We start from the raw sequence: 18898 nt of genomic DNA on the forward strand, positions 1-18898 counted from the left end.
ACGTGTTTGATATTATCGCAAGTCGCAGTGACGTAACACAATCAACAACCAATAGATGAGCGGGTCCAGACCGGCAGTAAAACCACTTCGACAGGAAAAAGTAACATCACAATAATGTCAGAAAACTCAATCCTAAATACAAATATAGAGATGTAATATATTTATGGCCACAAGCGGGATTTTGGGGGCGCTGTTTCTTAGTAAAAAGAACAGTAAGCAGACCCAGTTAAAATGTATAAATAAATGTATACATAAATAAGTAATAAATAATTGATGATGAATGTGTGATTAACTAAATGAAAGTTGATAGAGCTGATAAGTATAATTATTCAATTAAACAAATAATTAAATAGGACATAAATGTATATCATGAATTCTTTTCTACAGTTTCCTTTCCTTTATTCTTCCTTATATCTATTTTACTGTAAAATAGTCAACTTTTCATGTCAGAAAAACAGAAACCCCTTTTCAGCTTTGTGAGGGGCATTTTGTGGCATCTTCTCCTCTTCTTTTTGTTGTTGTTTTTTCAACACAAACCACTGCACACACAAAAATTGCATGGTAGGTAAAAAATGCTAAAGGAAATCTAGTTGTAGTCTTGTAAATAGTGATCCTGCAAGATTCACAGTCTTTGTAGAATCTCAGTCTGAGACTAGGCTGGGACTAAAAACTCTCAACAGTTGTCTTTAGATATGAGCAGGTGTGAGCCTAGAGTTTTCCAGGAGTCTTTCCAAATCTTTTCAAAGTCTTCTGATGTATAGGTAGCATAAGACTAACAAAAAGAAGGGTGAGGGCCTTTGCTCCCCCAAAGGGAAAAAACAATTCAGCCATTTACAGCCCTGCAGCTAGCCACTATGTGTCCACAGGCAGTAAGTTGAGGACGGTCTCAACTAATCCAAATGGGCTTTTTAGCCAATGTGTTGAGTCTGTCTCTGTGTTCTGTCTTCCTCTGTCATCTCACTCTGTTCACACTGATTTCTCCCCTTGTTCTCCTCACCTGGCCTTGCATTTGTCAATTCCCAATCACCCCTCCCCCGCAGCACACCTGAGCTCACTCTCCTGCAGCAGCAGGTCACCTGACTCTGCAGGCAGCAGGCTCACACACACAGACGCTCAGGATTCATTTAATTGGGTGGCAATGTCACAAGTTGAGTGTGATTGGCACACCTCCCTTTTAAAACAGAGTAGCGTGCTGGACCTGGGAGGCAGAAGACTGGAGCACACACTAAAAGAAAGCTGAACCATCCCTGTGCTCTGTGTCCTACCTGCTGAGAAAAGAACCCACAGTGGCTCTACGCCACAGAAAACAAAAGAGTTTCAGTTAGATGCCTATCAGTGAGAAGGTGGAGCATGCCTTTCATTCCTCCTGTCACTTGTAACTCCTGCTGTCAGACCATGGACTGCATGCAACAGACCACGCACCACCTCTGTGGTGAGTTAACAAATCAAGCTTAACTTTCAGATGCTGGTTTTCTCTACTGCTTTTGAAATTAAATGTTTAGTTTAGTTTGATAGCTTAAAAGATTTTACATGTCATTTAAGTTTAAAACCAAGTATTTTAGTCACTTGGTTGCTTATAATTCACACAGACAGGCTCTAAAGTTAAAGTGTGAAAATGATCTTAGAAAGGTATGTTACAGAGAAATGGAAGTTTCATGTGAACAGAAACTAAAAAACAATTCCTTAGTCCAGTGTTTTTATTTATTTGTATTTATGAGATTAAAAGTGACAAATCTAGGAGGAAAAAAATTGCAGATCTGTGAGAAAAAGTGGCAAATCTAGGAGAAGCAGTAGTAGATTTATGAAAAAAGTGGGAAGGGGCGTCCCGGTGGCTCACACTGGTAGAACGTTACCATTGAGGCTGAGTCCTTGCTGCGGCGGAGCGGGGAAATGTAGGAGTGGGAAATGTAGGAGAAAAAAAGTTAGATTTATGAAAAAAGTGGGAAATCTAAGAGAAATAAGTAGCAGATTTGTGAGAAAAAAGTGGCAGATTTATGAGATTATGTTTTTGTTTTTTTTTAAATGTGTCATCTGTTTTTCCAGGTACTGATGATGGCCACTGCCGATTGAGATTAGTCAACTTTGAGGGTCATGAAAACCACATTTCCCATGAGACCCAGGGGCTCAGCAGAAAGCACCTGGTAGTGCGCCGAGGGAAACCTTTCAAACTGACTCTGCTGTTCCGCAGCCGCTCGTGGAATCCACACACAGAGAATGTGGTCCTGGAGGTTTGGCTAGGTGAAAAATAACAGTCTTACAAATGCAAAGTCACAATTATAAGCAATTAAATGCACCCTTTTTCAGTCACTTCACGTATATCATCACATAAATATCTTGTGTGTGGGATGTGGAAGGAAAGTAAAGTTCTAAAGCTTAAAGGCTTAAGGATGGAGTGCAGGATTCTTACATTTAAATGAAGGTCTGTTATATTCAAGCTCTTTTTGAACAGGTTCACATGATGCTGATAAAGCCTGTCATCCCCAGGGAAAACTCTGTGTTTCTTAGCATGCCAGGTTTGGTGGCTGTGGTGATTTTTTTTTTTGTGCTGCTGCGCGATGCTTTTGTATTTGTAAAGTATTCTTTTAATGTGCTATATAAGGCTCATTCAAAATGTGCCTGGAATTATTTGCACAGCACTACATGATTATCATGGCCAAAATAATCCACGATAACAATAATACTGCTATACCTAAAAAAGTAAATGAATTAATTAAATTTGTTATTTGTCTCTTTTTTTTTTGGCAAATGAATGTCCAAAAACATCCATCATTGGCATTTTTTTTTCTTCTGGCAAATAAACACAAAATAGCAAATTAGCAAAAATTAGCAAATAATAAAATATTAAGAATGTATATATTTTGGGCAAATTATACCCCCCCCCCCCAAAAAAAAAGTAAAGAAAAACAAAAGGCTATATTTTGGCATATAAAATAATGCCTCAAATACATAATAATAATAATAATAATAATAATAATAATAATAATAATGTAATAATGATGATAATAATGATGATATTAAAAAGTATCATATAAATCCTTTCTTTTGTAAATTAATGCCTTAAAGATAAAGCGAAAATTAAGGTTCTGAATTATCTAAATTAATTATCATATGTATATTATTGACATGATTTCAATATTTAGCTTAATATATCACTAAAATAATTGTATAACATGACGCGCATATTTCCTCATTCAAAAGATGCATGGTCTGAATTCAATTGAGTGTTTTCTTTCACCACACAGGTGATCTGTCAGAGAGGATCCCAGTCCAGTTCTATGACGAGCGATCTGACCCTCAAAGGTGGACAGCCAAAATCTACCCAGGCGACATGAATCCTCAGTCAGTTACCGCCCACGTCTGCTCCCCTGTCCTGTCCTCAGTGGGTCTGTATCACCTCCTGGTGCACATAGAGACTATAAAGAGCAGAAGGAGCTATGCAGTGGGCTCATTTGTACTGCTCTTCAACCCTTGGCTGGAAGGTGGGTCCACGTTGTAATACTCCTTCCTGCTACTGTCTACTGTTTTTGCTGTTACCCTGTAATTGAAGTCATTCCACACCACTGCTTTTGCCTTTCAGAGGATCCAGTGTACATGCCACTGGATGTCCACTTACAAGAGTATATCAAGAGTGATTATGGGTTGGTGTACATGGGCACACATCTTAATGTTGGTAGGCGGCCCTGGGCGTTTGGTCAGGTATGTGACACTCCGCTATCATGAATAGATCACGTATTATCACGTATTATTCCAGGTAAGAATATGTTACAGAGTAAATGTGTGATTTCATGTGTGCAGTACGAGCCTGGGGTCCTTGAGGCATGTCTGACACTGCTGCAGGTCAGCCCACAGCACCTCAGGGACAAAGACAAAGACTACATTCTACGAGCAGACCCCGTCTACCTCAGCAGGGTGATCTGTGCTATGGTGAGAGATGACACTCATGACTACTCACCGGCCACTTTATTAGGGCCTCGGGGCAATCGCGCCGAGCACTGGTCCCATACAGCAATAGCTGTAGGGACCAGTGCTCGGGGCTTTGCTCCGAGCACTGGCATTGCCCCGAGCACTACTGTTATACTGTGGATTTCTTCTTATTCCTCTTGTGGACGCAATTTCGTCCCGCTTCTAGTCCTACAGCTTAAAGAGTTGCAGGACAAATTATATATCAAAACGTGCGGTTTGATCGGGATCGGTGTGCTATTACTTTTCTCTACAGAATACGAATTTTTCGAGTTTACGTCGCGAAAAACTGCCCAAAATTTTGCATTAAAATGAATGGGACGGCCGACCAAAAATGAGCGAAAAAGAACAATAATTGGAGATTTTTAAACGTCTACTTCTCTGGCATAATTTCACCTAGAGACTCCATTTAAACTTTAAACAGTAGACACAAGTCTTGTGTATCGGTGTATTAATCCACGTTTCGATAGGACATATAGTTTTTTATCAATCCCTGTTCAATGACCATGATCATTTTTGGAGAAATTCTGAGATTATAATGGGTGTGTATTGCACGGAATGTTCGTGTCAGAGTGTGTGATGTCATCGCTCAGAGTGTAGAGGGAGAGATAAAACTGTCAAAAAATAAATTTGAAAACTGCGCTCCAGGCCGCAAATTCCACTCTACAGAAATAATTTATACATAGAAATGTAGGAAAATTTGTCTTCTCACTCACAATCCTCTGGTAAAGCTGTCAGAGTTATAGTTTGGGCGTACGACGCAAAGATGCGCCACCAAAACCACCAACTGCCTCATTGGGTCCCATATTAAAAACGCAGGGAGATATTTGAAAAAGGGATATGGAAGTTTTTTTTAGATCGCTCTAACAAAGCTATGTTTTCATTTTTCTGAAAAAAAAACAAACATATGTAGATGTTCAGGAATAACTCAGGACGCTTAAAGTGAAGTCGAATCAATGATAGGTATTATGGTTTTGCCAAAAATGCTTTCTGTTCGAGGCCAGAAATTCCAGTCCACCTCCACCTGGCTGCTGTCACTCCTTCGGAACTTTAACAGGTGGTGTCAGTTAATTCAGTTGATTGCTTTGATCTGATTGCCTTTGATCTTTGATGTGATTACAGTTACAGATACACACACACACACAAACATACATGACCATAAGTGCGCACACTCCTCACACATGCATACACCTGCTTCAAACACGCACACACGCACACACAGGTAACTTTGTGATTTTAATTACAAACACACACACACACACAGGTAACTTTATGATTTTAATTACAAACACACACACACACACACACACAGGTAACTTTATGCGATTTTCGCTACACACACACACACACACACACACACACAGGTAACTTTATGTGATTTTAATTACACACACACACACACACACACACACACACAGGTAACTTTATGCGATTTTCGCTACACACACACAAATGCGCGCGTATGCGCGCACACTCCTCCACATACATGTTTCTCTCTCACACACACACACACACACACACACACACACACACACACACATTTTGAGGTTAAAGGGCATAGTTTGAAATCTCTGAAGAATCTCATCATAGTGTACACACACCGGCAGTAGCCCCCGTGGCCCTTTCAAAATTTCCCCAGAGGAAATTTTCTAGTTATATCTATTATCTTTTTCGGACCATTGTCTGTAAACCCTAGAGATTGTTGTTGGATCAACAGTTTGTTAAATACTCAGACCAACAACTATGCCTTGTTCAAAGTCACTTAAAGCACCTTTCTTCCTCATTCTGATGCTCTCTTTGAACTCCAGCAGCTCGTCTTCACCATGTCTATATGTCTAAATGCAATGAGTTGATGCCATGCGATTGGCTGATTAGATAATTGTGTAACCAACTAACTGAACGGGTGTACATAATAATGTGGCTGGTGAGTGTATGTAAAGACCTGAAATTGTCCTCCAGTTTGGGTAAAAATCAGTTACTACATGTTCACTACACTATCGTGGCCAAAACAATTCACGATCACAATATAACTGCTATATCTAAAAAAGAAAATTAATTAATTTTTGTTATTAATTTGTCTTTTGGCAAATGAATGCCTAGAAAAGTCAATATTATTGACAAATGAATACCAACAATTTTTTCTGGCAATTAAACACAAAATATTCAAAAGATGTTTGGCAAATGAATGCAGAAAATTCTTTTTTTTTCTTTAGCAAATACAAAAAATATGAAGAATAAATATCTTTCGCAAATAAATACCCCCCAAAAAGAAATTGGGCAAATGCCACTGTTCTCTCTGGATATTTTCTCTTTTTCGGACTATTGCCTGTAAACCCTAGAGATGGTTGTTAGATCAGCAGTTTGTGAAATACTCAGACCAACAACCATGCCACGTTCAAAGTCACTTAAATCACCTATCTTCCTCATTCTGATGCTTCCTTTAGACTTAAGCATCAGAAACGTGTGTTTGCCACGGAGCTGATTTCCTGCAATGATTCAAAATCCAATGCAAAAATCCCATAGGCAAATTGCCCCCCAAACAAACTGTGATCAGTCAGTCAGTAAGTAAATGCAGTGAGTTGCTGCCATGTATATGTAGAAACCTGATATTTTCTCTCCAGTTTGGGTGAAACTCAGTAATGTGTCTCCTCCCGTCCAAGGTGAATTGTAATGATGACCTGGGTATTGTGGAGGGGAAGTGGCACGGCAGCTACAAAGATGGCGTGAAGCCGACAGAGTGGAGCGGCAGCGCCGACATCCTTCACCAGTGGGTCTCGTCCAACTGCAGCCCAGTTCGCTACGGGCAGTGTTGGGTCTATGCATCTGTCCTCTGCACAGGTACCTAATAATTTGGACACAACAGTGTGTTTACACTAAAATCATGGGTGACATTGAAGTGTTCTTTAGTTATCTTGAATGCAAAGCAAATGCCCTGCACCCCATTGAATATGAATTGGCCATGAGTCAGAAAGTTATGAAAGGTTTAAGTTTCTTACTTATTTGATTTTGTGTATTTTGATGGTTGAGCTGACATTTGAAATATCATCTTTATCAAATTTTATTTTACAAATCCTGACTGAAAGACTGACTTGTTTTTCCCCCCAGTGATGAGAGTGCTGGGGATTCCCTCCAGGGTGGTGACAGTTTTTAACGCAGCCCATGACGGTGATGGCAACCTGAAAATTGAAGAATGTTACTCGAGCACGGGGGAGAAGCTCAACCTGTCAAAGGACAGCATTTGGTTGGTGTCTCTTGCTCTCAAAGTACAACAATAATAGTTGACCTTTTTAGTTATTTAGCTTTTAGGATCATTTGACAGGTGAAATGTAAACTGGGGCTGTCAATCATTTAGTAGTAGCTGTACCTTTTTTTTTTTTTTTTTTTTTTTTTTTTCTTCTAAAGACCAAAGCTTGTAATGATGTATATTTATTTGTAAAGAGAAGATTTGTGCACCCATGGAACCCATTTTTATTCAGAGGTCAGAGTTCAAGGGATGACTTAGAAAATAGCCATGCCAGTTTTTTCTTGCCAAAATTTAATCTAACTTTGCTGCGTTATTTCACCCCATTACTGCATACTTTCTATAAATGGTTGGTATCAATGGATTCCTTTGGTTTTATATCTGTAAAACTCAGCCTGCTACAGCCTGGAACTTCTATTTTACATCAATTGCAGTAACATCTTAAACATTTCAATATAATCGCAAAACTTAACTGCTTTATACATTGTATTAACATATCATTCCATAGCAGAGTAGAGGCTTACACAGTAGTCCACTACGTGTACTGACCTGTGATCATGTATCATTTTCTCTGTGCATGCACGGCCATGTTTATCTACAAGGGACCGTATAGGCCATGATTCATTCTTCCCTCACATACACAAAAAATAGCTCTCACATTCACAATTTTACCTCACATACACAAAAAAAATACCTCCCACATTTACAGTTTCAACTCTCACATTCCCCTAAAAAATAGGTATTTGTGAATGTGAGAGGTATTTTGTTGTGTATGTGAGAGGTATAAATGTGTATGTGAGAGGTATAAATGTGAATGTGTATGTGAGAGCTATGTGAGGGGGAAGAATGAATCATGGCCTATACGGCCCCTCGTAGATAAACATGGCCATGCATGCACAGAGGAAAATGATATGTGTTTGTGAGGTAAAATTGTGAATTTGAGAGGGAAGAATGAATGAATGAATGAAGAATGAGTCTGGCCCATACAGCCCCTCATATTTATCGATGCATGCATACTCATTTGTTTGTGCATCCGCACCTGACGACCCTCTTGCAGGAACTTCCATGTGTTTGTGGAGTGCTGGATGAGGAGACCAGATCTGGGTGCAGGGTTTGATGGCTGGCAGGTAGTGGACCCGACCCCCCAGGAGAGGAGTGCGGGTGGGTCCCTAAACTAAATTTTGGATGTCAATATTTCTATTTAACATTTTCAAGTCTTGAACACCTAACTTTCTAAACAACTATGATATGAAAGCTGTCATAAAAATGGAAAATGATGAATAATGTGATTCATTTGTGAATCATAACTAACAAGTTTGTAACAATAAGTACATGTTTTTTCCCCTGCAGGGATATTCTGCTGTGGTCCTTGCCCAGTTGCTGCTATCCAGCGTCGTAGCATCGGCACCCCTTATGACACGTCGTTTATCTACGCCTCTGTTGACGCGAACGTCATACGGCTGATCGTGCGTGATGGACTGGTGGTGGGGAGGAAGGTGGACACTGAATGGGTGGGACAGCTGATCTACACCAAGAGGATCGGCTCAGACAGTCCTGAGAACCTGACACACACTTATAAAAGCAAGAAAAGTAAGACCAGAATACTACTACTACATACTGTATCACGTATTTATGTACTGTGTTGCATGTAAGACAGTAGAAGCAGGGTGTGTCTGTCTGTGATCTCCACATGTGGGATAAAGTTATTCTCACTTTTTCCTTTTCAGGGGATCAACCAGCAGGCCCTGGGAGACACTCCCCCATTTGTTCTAAAGATTTTCCCCCCATTTACTGTCCTTTTGTGGAACCACCAACTTTCAAAATGAAAGTGATCCCGGAGACTGGTCAGTGGCTGTGTAACATCTCCCACATGCAAACATGAATGCACTATATGGGTAACCTTGAATTCTTGAATGAAACTTCCAAAACCCAACATTAATCCTTGATGATTTCAAGTAACTGGGGGATGCATTTTAAAACAGCAAAACTATATCAAGAGATCTGTTTACAAACTGTGAGTTAATTCATGTCTCATTTATCTAGTTGTATGCATACTACTACCCAAACTACTATTTTCCTTTAAAATACTCCTGCATAAAATGTTTTAAGCTTGCACTATACTTCAGGACCGGCAACTAGACACAGCCCTTAAATTTCTTCCATTCAGCAAGAATTTTCTCAGTTTCTTAAAACAGTCAAGTAAGGTGCAGTAATGTGCTGCCCACTGCTCCTTGCATGGTGTGTTCACTTGTGTGTAAAAAAGGATGGGTTAAATGCAGAGGTTGAATTTTCCCATTGTGGGATTAATAAAGTAATCTTCTAAGCACAGAGTAATATACAAATGGTCATTTCACAGGTAAAAGTTACACTGTAACCTTAAAGTTCCCCTGTGAACTTTTCGACCTCTTGTAGTGCCATGGAGCAATTCTTATACGAGTTGGTCTCCATTCTCTTTGTCTCATGCTGGCACACAAGTGTGCAATGGCTTTATACTATAGAGCTATAAGTCCTCCAAACCACACGACAACAACAGAGGTAGCTTGTAACTACTCTCTAAAATTAGCTGGTAGCAGGAGATCAACTCATCCTCGTATCTAAACTTAATGGTCACCATAAATTAAATGCATGCAACTGCTGGAAGTGAGGTAGATGTGTTGTGATGTAAAAACAGTACATAAACATGGCCAAACCACAGTTTTAAACTATAGATGCATAGGGACATAATGATGCTTATTATCACCAGGATTTTCTGTTAGCCAGAAAAAACATTCCACAAAATCTCTTTGCTTCTTGTGTTCTGGTAAGGGCATACATTTGAAAGCATTACTCTCACTTTTACAGCAGGGTTCATGTCTACACCTTCTGCTTTGCAGTCCAGTCCAGTGGTAGGTGGAGCAGGTAAGCTTGTCATGTCACTCTTCACTTCGTTGTTTATGACATAAGAACAGGTGAAAAAATGTTTGCCAGGATAATCTATCTGAGTTACTTAAAAATATATATATTTTACTTCTCAGGGCTTCCATAAGTAACCCTTGATACTGTTGCTTTTTCCATGACAAAATTCCTCTCACTTTCACAGCAGGGTTGACTTCTCCATGTTCTGCTTTGCAGTCCACTCCAGTGTTGGGTGGAACAGGTAAGCTTTCATTCTATTAATTCTGTTGCATGAGATGTTTAGGTGTTTGCCACTTACATAGTCATCCACCTGTAACAAAAGCATTTTTTTCTTCATCACTTTATTTTGTACACATCTTCATCTCCAGGAGGAACATCACCCAGTTTGGAGGTGTCCCTGAGCATAGATGGGGTGCCATCAGTGGGTGAAAGCATCAGCATGTCTGTGACAGTCACAAACCAGTCAAGCAGCCCTAGGGTCCTGATGGAACATGTCAACGCTCAGCTGAAGGAGTACAACAAGAACCCACAGGAGAGCTTCTGGAAAACACACAAAGAAGTGCACATGCAGCCAGGGGAAGGTAAGGACAGTTTCAATGTGTACTCTCTCTTACACCATTGTTGAATTACCTTAACAAATAGTTCTAGCATAAGTAAGGTTCTATGTGGTGTATTTGTGTTCTATAGCTTGTTTTTCATGTTTGTATATTTTCTAGGCGTTTTACAATGTTGTGATGCTTTTATTTTAAAAAGGTGCCGTTCAGTGTGAAACGGGTGCTTTTATTTTGAAAAGTGGAACGGGGAGAACGGTAAATGAGTACTGAGTTATTCATATGAAGTATCAAAAAGCTAGTTTATTTTCTTCTGTCATATATATTAGTGGCTATTTTTGTTGTCTTAACAATTGTAAAAGTGTTAATTTGCTAAGTTGCTAATTCTAAAGTTTGGTATTGTTTTCCAATATCGTAGCTCTTACGGTGGATTCACAAGGAGGTCAAGGAATGTCTTTTTATATTCATGAAGCTACGGATGTGAATAAATCTTGTGAACCATCAGTTAAAGAGTGAACCATCATTCAGCCAGGGATGCTACATAAACTGATAATTAAAGCCCATACACTCTGTACTGTAAATAAAAAGTTGACGTAGCCACCCTGCTGTCACCCATCGGTTTGTGGATTACCATTTTGAATGCTCCAGTTGAGCATTTTGGCTATTGCCATCTTGGTTTTTTTTGCAGCCAGAAGTGGCCATATTTGGATGAAAAGGTGGAACTAAGTTATCAGCTAGTGAAGGCTAGCTAGCTGGTTAGCAAAGTGTAAAGATGAACAGATTTTAGTAGAAATGAATGCTGATGAAGAGATGGGAGAAAAAAAACGATACAGCATAGTATTGTGATATTTTGGCAATATTAAATCGATTCATGGCCGCCAAGTATCGATATTTAGCATTCTGACGGCCGGCACAGCCGTCAGTATTTTCGCTAACTAAAAGATCTAAGGAATTTATAAGCACCAAATGGACACAAAATGCAAGTAAAACAATTAAATCACAACATATTCTCACTATTACTATACTATTACTATATATTACTATACTATCTATTTTGCAAAAGGCTTAAAAATAAAATTGTATCATGGGGCCTCTGGTGATACCCACCTCTACCAAAACATCAGAATGAACTTTAATTGACTGAAATTACACTGTGACACACCATATTCACCTTTGACCTTTTCAATCACAAGGTAGAAAGAACGATCCATGCTTTAAATCATTTCCTCTTTTTTAAAGAAAATCTTTTTTTACTCTAATAATTATATTATAAAATAAATACTCTATAATTTACAAAATGAACATTATCAGCTGTATTGAAGAAGACCTGATTCTAGTGATTGAGATCGTAAAGTAATCAGGAAAATGTTCACCGAGGTAATAAACCAAGTGAGAAGTCGTGTCATTTCTCATAGACTTCTTTTTGTAACCAACGAAGTCGCCCCCTGCTGGTCATTAGATAGAATGCAAGTTTAAAACACCTCTACATTGGTTTCACTCTTCAGACCCTGCCTGACTTAATAGAAGTTGTAAAGAATAATTGCGTTTCTTTTAAGGTTTTTATTGTTTCTCTCATGTTCACTTTTCCACATCTCTTATGCTGTCTGCAGTTCTCACGCTGCACCACACCATCTCTCTCTCTGAGTACGAGTCGGCGCTGGCAGGTGATGACATTGTGAATGTGGCAGTGGTGATAAAGGATGTGAGGACCAAAGAAAGGTTTCTGGCTATGCAGGAGTTCAACATAGGATCACCACAGATAGACATAGAGGTACAGCAGCACCCAGCACCCCTCCTCTTCAGCTCACAAATAAATTATGCAGTGTTTGTCTTCCTTTCTGTTTCTTCTTTATTGTTGTTCACTTTGATCTTCTAACTCCTGTCAGTTGTACATGACAATTGCTATTTTAATGAATAGCAAAGATAGCAATTCATATCAGAGAGGTATTCGGCACCAATCAACCCTCTTTGTAGTTTGGTGACCTAAATCTCAGAACTTTTCACACTTAATAAATCATATGTATCACAGGATTTGTCATATACGACGGTGTTTACTTCCACTGCCACACTCATTCTTAGTGAGTGTCTAGGAGGTCACAATAACCATTGTACAGTGAAACTGCTAATGTACTGCCACTCGTTACTATGGGTTTTACTGTTTTTTGCACCTGAACAGATACTCCACTTTATATGGATGATAAGTAAAAACATTAATGTTGTTATTGATTCGTCGTACCATAATGAGTAATAAGCATTCAATATCACCTAAGGGTTTCTTACTCAGATTATACAGCCTAAAATGAAAGTAAATCTACTGCAAAACTTACAGATCTTATTTATTGTGGTTACATAATCAGAGTTCTTTTTCATAAGTATTTTGTTAGTTGTAATACATTGTCAGAAGAGCATAAACATTGTTGTTCCAAATAAACTGTATGCCATGGAATATCATACACATATGTTAAGATCAGATGTTCATACTCGTATTCCAAAGGCTATAGGTAAAGGTAAGACCACTCTATAAAATCAGGTCTCTTGACTTTCATGTGACAGGTTATGTAGTAACTTAAGGCCACTTCATAGTGCGTTCCTGCAAATGTCTCGCTATAATGCCTTACAGGCATAGACGGATTATCATGACCACGGGCCCTGGACACAAGCTCGCCACGGGCCCCTGCCTACACACGCAAACAGTGTGCGCGCAGAGGCGCTCTTCCCATTACGCACATAACACCGGGCAACACACAACCACACAAAATAACTGTAATTTTACGTCTGTTTTGTTTGGCACCTGCCACGAACAGGACGATATACACATAGACGGATTATCATGACCACGAGCCCCTGTCTACACACGCATTATGTGCGTGTGCAACGGCGCTCTTTCCATTTACGCACGTAACAACACCGGCACACACAACCACACAACATTACTGTCAGTTTAGGTCTGTTTTGTTTGGCACCTGCCATGTACAGGACGATACATATATTATGGGAGATACAGAAAGCTCAAATAGCCAGCCCTTGCAGTATTAATTAAAATATAGGTAACCACCTATTTTTAAAAACGAAACTATCAACCAGCGCATCCAGAATCCCATTAATACTCTCTCTCTCCCTCGTGCTGGCCGGCGCACACAGACGCACTTACACACACAAATACAGCACATGCCATGGAGGAGTCATGTTGTAATGGTAATAAACAAATGCACTAAATCGCGCTAATGTGTGCTAATCACAGTCCAACTCTCAGACCAGTTTGGCCTCTACGGCCAGTTACATATTGTGGTTTCAGCCGTTTCAGCTTTTTCTTTCCTCTGTTTTCGTTTAGCTGATCCACTGAGCGCCCACGTCTCCATTTTAAAAACGCACTTTTTTCAACTTTGACCCCATCGACCAGCGTTTTGTGTCATCACACATTACTGTTTTATCTTATAATTTCTAAAGCATTTAATTGATTTTATTATCATACTACATTTTCAAAGCCACATTCATTCCAATATATTTTTAAATTGTACCAAAAAATAAATAAAAAATAAATCTGAAGGCCAAGGGCCCCTATTAGCTCTAGGGCCCTGGGCACACGCCCACTTTGCCCATGCGGTAATCCGTCTATGCTTACAGGTCTGTGCCTTAGTGCATTCATAGTGTTCCCACGAAGGCGTGATAGTTGGGATGATTCATAGTGCAGTGCGGCGTCACGGGACGATGTGGGAGGAGACGATGGTGACGTGTAACAGAGCAGCAACACTACACGTACAATAAGCGACAAGTGGCGGCGGGTGATTTTGACACAATGTCCAAAGAACTGAACGTCTCATTGCATACTCGGGCAAAGATGTTGTGCATTTTGATTAAAATGTTTTGGTTACTGTCGGACTCAAGTGAGGAACGTGTTTGTCGCATAAATAATAAGAGAAAGATTCCCTTATTTGTCCCACAATGAGGAAATTCGAACTCTGCATTTAACTCATCCTTTTTTAAACACCAGTGAACACCAAGCTTAGGCGCAGCACATTTCTGCACACCTGGGGAGCTGTGTGGGGGGTTAGGTGCCTTGCTCAAGGGAACTTCAGTGACCCGTTAGTCCTGGGATTCTAACAGACGGCTCTCCGGTTACAAGCCTGATACCTAACCTCTAGGTCAGGGACTGCCGATAATGCGCAACATCAAATATCCCGCCTTGTCGGGATGGCCGTTCATAGTGGACCCGCTTCCAACAGTCCCACCAATTTTCTGCCTCTGTGACTACCTCTGAAGGCGTTACAGAGCTGGGATCACTTCATTAAGCCTCTATATTGTCACATTGTTAAAATAATCGCCTCATTTTTTGTCAATTGTTTTTTTTCCCCCTAAATCATCTCCTCATGATGCCGGCCACCTATGATAAACTCTCCTACATCCTCAGTTGATCAGATCATGTGATTTTACCCCTTTAAGATCATTGCTTCTTTGACAATTTGCCACATTCATAGGCATCAGAGAAGAACCCAGCAAAGAAGAGCTAGAGGGAGATTGTTTAGTTTATCAGTGTTTTATTGTTGACACTAATATTGGTAACACTTTACTCTAAGGTGTCTACATAAGAGTGACATGAGCATGTCATAAACATGACATGGGATGTGTCATGAACATCAATGCCCCTTTGAAGTAACATTAATGCTCATGATACTTGTCATGTCATGTTTCTGACAGGCTTGTGTGACTCTTATGTAGACACCTTCAAAATAAAGTGTTACCATATCTTTCTTAAGTCAAAAAGGCATGTTCAAAAATTGCCTAAATCATTTATTTCTCTTAAGTTACATAATTTACACACAGTGTTATTACTATGCCAATAGCCATCCTTTGTTACATCCTTTTTGAGTGAAATGATCACCAAAAGTGTAACATATGACATTTATTGAAGTTTTTTGTGTTTCCTGCAAAACTTGAAAAAATGAGTCAGGTGATTATTTTAACAGGGTGACTATATGTATCATGTAACCTTGGCTTTTCCACAGATCGAAGGAGGAGACACAATCCAGATGAAGGAGCAGCACACAGCGCAGCTATTCTTCATTAACAAATATACCAAACCTCTGAATGGAGCCGTGCTGACTGTGCAGGGATCTGGCTTGTTACAGGGAAAACACGAAGCCAGGTGAGTCTGTTCAAAGTTCAAATATAATAAATCTTGTCTCTCAAGCGATATTTGTGTGTTGCAGAGGTATCATTAAAAGTGTTCAAATAGACACAATCTACCCTGTAGTCGCATTCCTCTGGTGTTGCACACATTTCTCCTTTATGTTTGAGCAGCGAGGAAATGCTTTGTGGTTCAAGTGTTTGGGGAATGTGGGCTGGGAATGCTGTCAGGTATGTTTTTCAGCAGCAGGAACAGATTGTTGCTACATACAAATGCAAACGTGTAGCTCTATGGGTAGAGTAAAGCACCAGCAGCCTTAAGGGATAAATTTACTAATGTTTTAATGCAATGATCCCCAGTTCTTTTTATATCCTTATTGATCCAAATTTAAAGTTGCATTTTCTTCAGTGGGAAAGCAGGTTGTGCAAGGGTTACAATAGAAATACAGCAGTTCAGATAATTCAGATTGAAAAAAGTGTTTTCCACATAATAGCATACTGCTGTATAATGAAATAAAAACAAATAAAAGATACATGGATATAAAAGGTGACTATAGCTTAATGTTCAAGCTATAGAGCTTAGTTCCTCTGCTGCAGTGTGGAGGGAAGTGCTGCTTCTGTCTTTTGTCTGCAAAATAAAACATCCTGTTTTCTCTGGGTTGGCAGGTTTGTCTGTGTTGACCACCTTAAGGGGATAGTTCACACCAAAATGTAAAATACATATTTTTCCTCTTACCTGTTGTGCTATTTATGAATCTAGATTGTTTTGGAGTGAGTTGGTGAATGTTGGAGATATCAGCTGTAGAGATGTCTGCTTTCTCTCAAATAAAATGAGTCTAGATGGCAGTCGGCTTGTGGTGCTCAAAATAGTGTCAGAGATGAAGATTAACATGAACACCAGTCTCCTGAGTCAAAGACCAGAATATGTTGACTGGGTTGAATCCACAGACCTTGTTGTGAGCAGTTTCATGTCGAAACTATTTACTTTCTTTCCCTTTAATGGTGAGGATCAGGCTCAGTAACTTTGCTTCTGCCACTTTCAGTGCTAAAGGGACTTTACGTTTATTTAAATTGGCCTGCTTATTAAACCCAGCAATGATTAAGAGACATGCATTTTATGCCTGTATCAGAGAAGAATAAAAAAAAAACTTAAAGCACTCTTTATAACTTTTTGTTTTTACATAAACATGTACATGTAGCATTAATATATTTTATTTGCATTTTGCTATTGTTTCCTTCTCTGTGGTGTTTAGATTTAAAAGTATACTAGGAGGAATTGCTGCTTTCTGTTTGCAAACAGAACATTCAAAGTTGGCCCCTCCTCCCCTGCTCAAAGAAAGTGAATTCTCCACATTCACTCTCAATGTGGAATGACCTTTGTCCGCCAGACTGTATTGACTTTTTTTTTTTTTGGCGTTTCTGCTGTTTTTTTGCAGCTTCATGCACAAAGGGTAAATGGAAAATGGACCTGCACTTATATAACGCTTTTCTAGTTGCTTTGCGACCACTCAAAGTGCTTTACACTTCTCATTCACCCGTTCACACACATTCATACTGGTGACAGAGCAATTTGGGGTTCAGTATCTTGCTCAAGGATACTTCAACATGTAGGCTGCCTTGGTCAGGGATCGAAACCAACAACCCTCCGATCACTGGACGAACAATGTACCAACTGAGCCACAGCCGCCTTCTGGGTGACACCCAGAAGCTTCATAAATACAGAAAAATGAAAAGAAATACAGGTAGATGGCAGGGTCTCTTCAGATACACTTACCATCACACAGTAGGGTCTAAAATCTTAGTGTAAATTTAATCTCCTTCCCTTCCCTCTTTTCTGGCTTTAACTGGACAAACTTTGTCAAGGAAAGTTTAAAAAAAGTTGTAAATTCATTGTTTTTTACTGGCTTGGCCTTATTTCCCTCTTATTTCAGTCCCCTGGAGTCTTGGTGGCTTTTTACTGGCACAAACAATGAAGCAAAAGTTTCACCCCAGAGAGAAATAAGCTCGCTAATTAGAGAAAAGATTCAGCACAAACATCTATTTACTGTAAGAGGTAATGCATCACTGTGCTAAATACTTGAATTGCTTTGGCCTTTGCATTCTTGGCTTGGAAAAGGTAGAAAGCTAGTTCTAGGAGCCAGAAAAATCTTTCTACCTGGCAATGGACTGGTTGAATAATTGGTAGTATTAATCAACACTCATCCCGTTTTTGTTCATTGTCCAATTTTCTTACTGACTCCGGTGCAAAACAATGTTAAAATATTCTGTGTGCGCCCTTGTGAGAATTGAAATGTGGAAGCATTAAGTTCCTCTCCTCTCTCTCTTTCTCCCAGACTGGTTTTACTGCAGCCAGGCGCGAAGATAGAGAAGACCGTGTCCATCATGGCCACTTCACCTGGCACTAAACTGCTCATGGCCACTTTCTCACACAGCAACAGCTCCAGCATCGTTTCCAGGAGCTTCCACAAAGTCTCTGTTATGGATGCATGATACTGAAGAGATTCAACAATAGAAAGAATGAAAGAAAATAATGTCTTTGGAATGAGACATACAGGTATTTTGATGTTTTTATGAAAACATCTCTAAAATATTGTACAATATCTTTAAAATATTGTTTTTATGATTATTTCCTTTTTTAAAACAAGATTGTACTTAAATCAGCAGGTCAATTTGACCCTGAACAGAAGAGGTGTCTGGTGTTAATTTATTAACATCCCTCCATAAAAAAATAAAATAAAATGTAAAAAAAAATAAAATAAAATCATTGACATGTAAAACTATTGTATTTTATATGCAGGTCTTTCCAGTGTACATAAATAAAATAATTTGAATGTACTTTTTTTTTTTTTTTTTTAAATGAAAACGAGTGAATTATCCTCATTGAAACATGATCTGTGAGAGGTGAAGAACACCATTGCACTAAATATTGGTTAGCAATGGAGTTAATAAGAATTAACAATGTTTATTGGGATTTTTTGGTTTCTGACACTTTTGGATAATTAAACATGCTCCTGGGTCAAATTGACCAAGGAACATTATTGATGTTGCTGAGAAACAAACATAACTGGACATTTTAAAAATGTCGCAAAAATATCATACAAAATTATATTGATTTACTAGAATTGTT

General features: G+C 39.2%; 1 protein-coding gene across 2 annotated transcripts; it reads left to right on the top strand.

Annotated features, from left to right (window-relative positions):
* The first annotated feature begins 1163 nt into the window (after positions 1-1163).
* Positions 1164-18613, top strand: LOC131972399 (protein-glutamine gamma-glutamyltransferase 5-like). 2 transcript variants are annotated; one of them, XM_059334240.1, is made up of 16 exons: positions 1164-1432; positions 2044-2238; positions 3243-3479; positions 3578-3696; positions 3796-3924; positions 6621-6798; positions 7066-7201; positions 8259-8362; positions 8552-8791; positions 8929-9045; positions 10043-10099; positions 10284-10337; positions 10465-10677; positions 12258-12418; positions 15651-15790; positions 18105-18613. In XM_059334240.1, exons 1-16 carry the CDS (start codon positions 1351-1353, stop codon positions 18259-18261), a joined length of 2319 nt encoding a protein of 772 aa, XP_059190223.1. In that variant the 5' UTR covers positions 1164-1350; the 3' UTR covers positions 18262-18613. The 2 variants fall into 2 exon arrangements, with proteins under 2 accessions (XP_059190223.1, XP_059190222.1); XM_059334239.1 differs by having other exon boundaries at positions 1165-1432; positions 10281-10337; positions 18105-18548.
* The last annotated feature ends 285 nt before the right edge of the window (positions 18614-18898 follow it).

Source organism: Centropristis striata, chromosome 5, assembly GCF_030273125.1.
Source record: "Centropristis striata isolate RG_2023a ecotype Rhode Island chromosome 5, C.striata_1.0, whole genome shotgun sequence".
Taxonomy (NCBI): Eukaryota; Metazoa; Chordata; class Actinopteri; order Perciformes; family Serranidae; genus Centropristis; species Centropristis striata.